The sequence below is a fragment of the Poecilia formosa genome, unplaced genomic scaffold (genome assembly GCF_000485575.1).
Source record: "Poecilia formosa unplaced genomic scaffold, Poecilia_formosa-5.1.2 Scaffold214, whole genome shotgun sequence".
NCBI lineage: Eukaryota > Metazoa > Chordata > Actinopteri > Cyprinodontiformes > Poeciliidae > Poecilia > Poecilia formosa.
The window spans coordinates 463,789-467,935 of record NW_006800153.1 but is presented as its reverse complement, the minus strand read 5'-3'; the positions used below and the strand labels follow the sequence as shown (position 1 = coordinate 467,935).

At 38.7% G+C, this 4,147-nt stretch overlaps 1 protein-coding gene across 4 annotated transcripts in view; it reads left to right on the top strand.

Annotated features, from left to right (window-relative positions):
• Nucleotides 1-2,396: 2,396 nt before the first annotated feature.
• The window catches only part of ehbp1l1a (EH domain binding protein 1-like 1a), a 29,391-nt gene continuing 27,640 nt past the window's right edge, over nucleotides 2,397-4,147 (top strand). For 3 of the 4 annotated variants that reach the window (XM_007567847.1, XM_016679551.1, XM_007567845.1), the window contains exon 1: nucleotides 2,401-2,652. In XM_007567847.1, the coding sequence (XP_007567909.1) occupies nucleotides 2,549-2,652 (104 nt within the window). In that variant the 5' untranslated portion in view covers nucleotides 2,401-2,548. Of the gene's footprint in view, nucleotides 2,653-4,147 lie in introns of all 4 variants that reach the window. The other variant, XM_016679552.1, reaches the window with a different exon arrangement.

The following is a 4,147-nucleotide window of genomic DNA, read 5'->3' as shown; positions in this document are numbered from 1 at the left end:
TGGATGGATGGATGGATGGATGGATGGATGGATGGATGGATGGATGGATGGATGGATGGATGGATGGATGGATGGATGGATGGATATATTCCAATTTGTTTTGATATGTGTTTTACTTGGGTAGCTACCTACAACTGTTGCAAATTTCACATCAGAGGAAACATATGGAAAATATTTACTGGGAATAATTTTGATAGTAAACACTCACACAACAACCATTAGGAAATAAGTATAACTACAGTCTAATAACACTTAATCCTGTTAGAATTTCAGAAAGAACAACTGGGAAATAAATTGACCAGACTGGCCAGAAAAACATAATCTCATGAAGACTGGGCTGGAATATTCCTCCTTCTCTTGTCTTCTTTGTTTCTTGCTTACATGATTTTCTGCAGCCCAGTTGCAGCTGCTTCTGAGTGAGGAAGCATGAAAATGTGTTTGGAGAAGAGGAGAAAGGAGGGACGTTCACAGGGGATTTGGTCCCTCACTAACAACTTCAGAGCAAAGGGAAAAGGCTGTTTACTGGGAGAATGTGCACTAGGACCAGAGAGTGTGACTTAACATCAGCAGTAATTATAGTTTTGTGAGTGTTCCAGAATTATAAGTACTATGATGCATACAGACTGATTACCAGAGGATTATATTGTCCTTCACTTCACTTGGAATATATCAACATAGTATTTCTATGTAGATATGTTCCACAACCTGCTTTCCTGTCTGACCACTATCAAATAAAAGCCATTAAATCTGGAAAAAAAGAAACCAAAAAAGAAGCACTGCAAACAGAAATTATACACTCAGTTTTAAATGTATTGTCAAAAAGGCATTTTATCCCCTGAGCTTATGTTAACAAGGAATTGAATGTAGGAATAATGTGAAATGTTTATCCACACAGCATCATTAAACGTTTTTATTTATTATTTTAGAATAGAAAATCTAAAAATTTGGTTTTAAAGGTCACACCAACTATACCAACAGGAATAGGTATGTTATGGATCATTTGAGAAAAGCAAAAATAAAAATTAAAGCAGTTTTAGGAGTTTATTTTTAGATGTACACAAAGTTCAGTCATGTCAGTGTTGCTCTTTTACTGATAAATGTTACGCTATTTGCTACTATACCTGTATTTTATGATGGCTCTATGAAGCTGTGGTTCATCAGCTGTTTGATCTAACTGCCTTTGTTCCTGTGTGATGGCAGGTAAAACCTGGACAATTAATCACCAACTTGTATTGCAGCAATAATAAGAAAAGATGGAGCAAATTACACACTGATAAAAATGTATCAAAAAGGTTTTAAAGTTAGCACAGAACTTTTAAATGGTATAACCTTTACAAAGACAGCCAATATCTTTTGATTTCTCTCAGGAGACTTTACTTTGTAAACCTACAGATCAATGTATGATTCTGAGTTAAAAGATATTGTAAGTTCATGTTCAAAAGATTTTTCCTCATTGTTTATCTCTTGTATACTCTCAGAAGCAGCATTATGTTCCCAGCTGCTCAGGATAATGTGGAGGGATAAAAATAAACTCCATGTTGACCTGAAATAGTCCCTGAAGCTGACACTGAACTCATGACAGGGGAAATGCTCTCAGACTGGCTCAGAGATAATTTCTGTTTTTGTATTCACTGCTTTATAATAACCCTCAGCAGAGCATCATGGAAACTTACTAACCTCTGCTTGGCTCCTCTAAGCACTATTTATGTGAGGCCCTGTTATTTGTTCTGGTTTAGTTCCAATTGTGTTTAGCAAGTCACTTTTTTATGAATGAAACAGTTGTAAACGTTTCTAATAAAATACTTACTAATTTAACCTGTGTACACAAAACACCGACCCTTTAAAGAAAAGCTAAGCTAGAAAGTATTGCTTTAAACACTATTCAACAAGTAACCTCATGTGCAGTCTGTTATTGTTTTATCCATAGAGGATTGTCTCTTTTTTGTTTTCTGTTTTATGGTACTAATTTAGAATTTCGCATAACGCCCCAGTTTCGTTATTACATACTCCTGCACAACGGGAAGTTACAATATATGTGTGACTTGTAAAGCTCTTGATAGAAAAGTCAAGTTACAAAACTACATGGGAGGACAGGAAGTGCAGATATTCAGTATGACAACAACAACAATAATATTTTTATTATTAATACAACAATATTATTATTATTATTATTATTATTATTATTATTGAGGGTTAATATAATAACCCTGAAATCTTACAGAACACCATATTGGTGTTCTTACCGAGCTACTGACCATGACCGTGTGCTTACTTCCTAAGCCGCTACCTCCAAAATACCCCTGTGTTTGTGATACCTGACGTTAGGACAAACACTCCTACAAGAACTTTATTTTGAAAGTCATCGGCGCGCGTGCTCCAGTTAGTCTGCGCTAGCTTGATGCGAACCCAGACTTGCCTGAGGCGCGTGTGTCTTTCAACACCGGTGAGTCGCTGTCCCTCGTCCCGGCGGTGAAGCAGCGGGGGTCTGCGCCCTCTGCGCTGTTATGCCGCTCTGAATCGCCTCTTTGCGGGAACTATCGACTCAGACATGACTTCAGTCTGGAAAAGACTCCAGCGAGTCGGGAAGAGGGCGTCAAAGTTCCAGTTTGTTGCCTCCTTTCAAGAACTCGTAATAGAATGCACAGAAAAATGGTAAGTGTATTAATGTTGGTATTTGTTAAACAGAGGACGTAGTGCAGGTTATCCATTCCTCTCAGTGTGCCTGGTTCTATTCAACACACATTAAAGGGACTGACTGACAGACGTAACCAGAAAGGGATGGAGGGACTCCACCCGAAGCACTCCGTAGTCACCAGAGCTGCCAGGCGTCAGGGATCCATTAACCGCTTCATCCGAAAGTCCGAAGTAAATACATGGATCTTTTCACCTTACTGTCCCACACTTTAACAAGCGAGGCGGACGTTGGAGCTTTTAAATAATAATGCATCAGATGAAACCGAAATGTTTGCGGGGTAAAACGCACTTCTTGATTCTAGACTCAGTCTTGATCATTTAGTTTCCCTCAGTGACTGAATAGAAAGTAGTTCAACTAGAATGAAAGAATGTATTGTTGGACTCGCGTATTTTCCTCACAGTACTACTCAGATGATGTCAACATGTTGACAAATGGGTATTTCTCTCCTGCGTGGCCATTACTTCCGCGTTTGTTTTTGGAATATAAACATCAGCTGTTGTTTCCATGGGGTGTGGGAACTCTTACCCAGAGAACCGTGACATACTTCCAAAGGTTTTACAAGTCTGCCTCTGCTGTTTCTCTGGGGTTATTTTTGATTTATTATGTATGCACTTCCATCTATCCATCCATCCATCCATCCATCCATCCATCCATCCATCCATCCATCCATCCATCCATCCATCCATCCATCCACGCACCTAGGATGAGATGGTGCGAGGGTCCATCAACAGGTTGCAGGTGCTCCAACACATTGCTCACTTCTTTCTGTTGTATCTACACTCTGAGTTGTTATGTGTGTTAATGGCAGTTCTTTGTTCACTATTATCTTATTAACATTCATACATCATCTTTGAATTTCATAAGGATTCCTCAAAGTACTCACAGCACGTTCTCAATTAATCATTAATTCAACATTACATTTTCATGTAAATTTGTTTTATTCAGCAATATTTGCCTTTAACTCAGAGCTGCCCTCTTTGGACTGAAAGGTGGCCACTGTAGTAGAATGTTCCTATTGGTTCCAGCAGTACATCTTGGTTGAGTTTATGTCACAGACTAAGGTCTCACCCAGACACGCCCCCTGGTGGCGAGTCAGGAGTTGGAATAGCAAGTTGATGGATGACGTTCCTCAACTTTGCTCATGTGTGAGTCTGACTCATTAGCAGTGTTGACCATACCTGCCAAATCTCCCGTTAAGGCCGGGAAGCTAGCGTATTTAATATTTTCCCATAAATGTCCCGTATTATAGTAATTGCGTAGTTCACTTAATTCATAGTTAAATAAAAAAAATTAATAAAATTAAGACTTCATAAAAGTATTTAAGAACAGCAATTACATTCTTTAGTTAAACTGTTCTAAATTAATCCCTGGGAATGATGCTACCAGCCACCATGTTTCATAGTGTTGTATTTTTCCATCATACACACACACGCACACGCACACACACACACG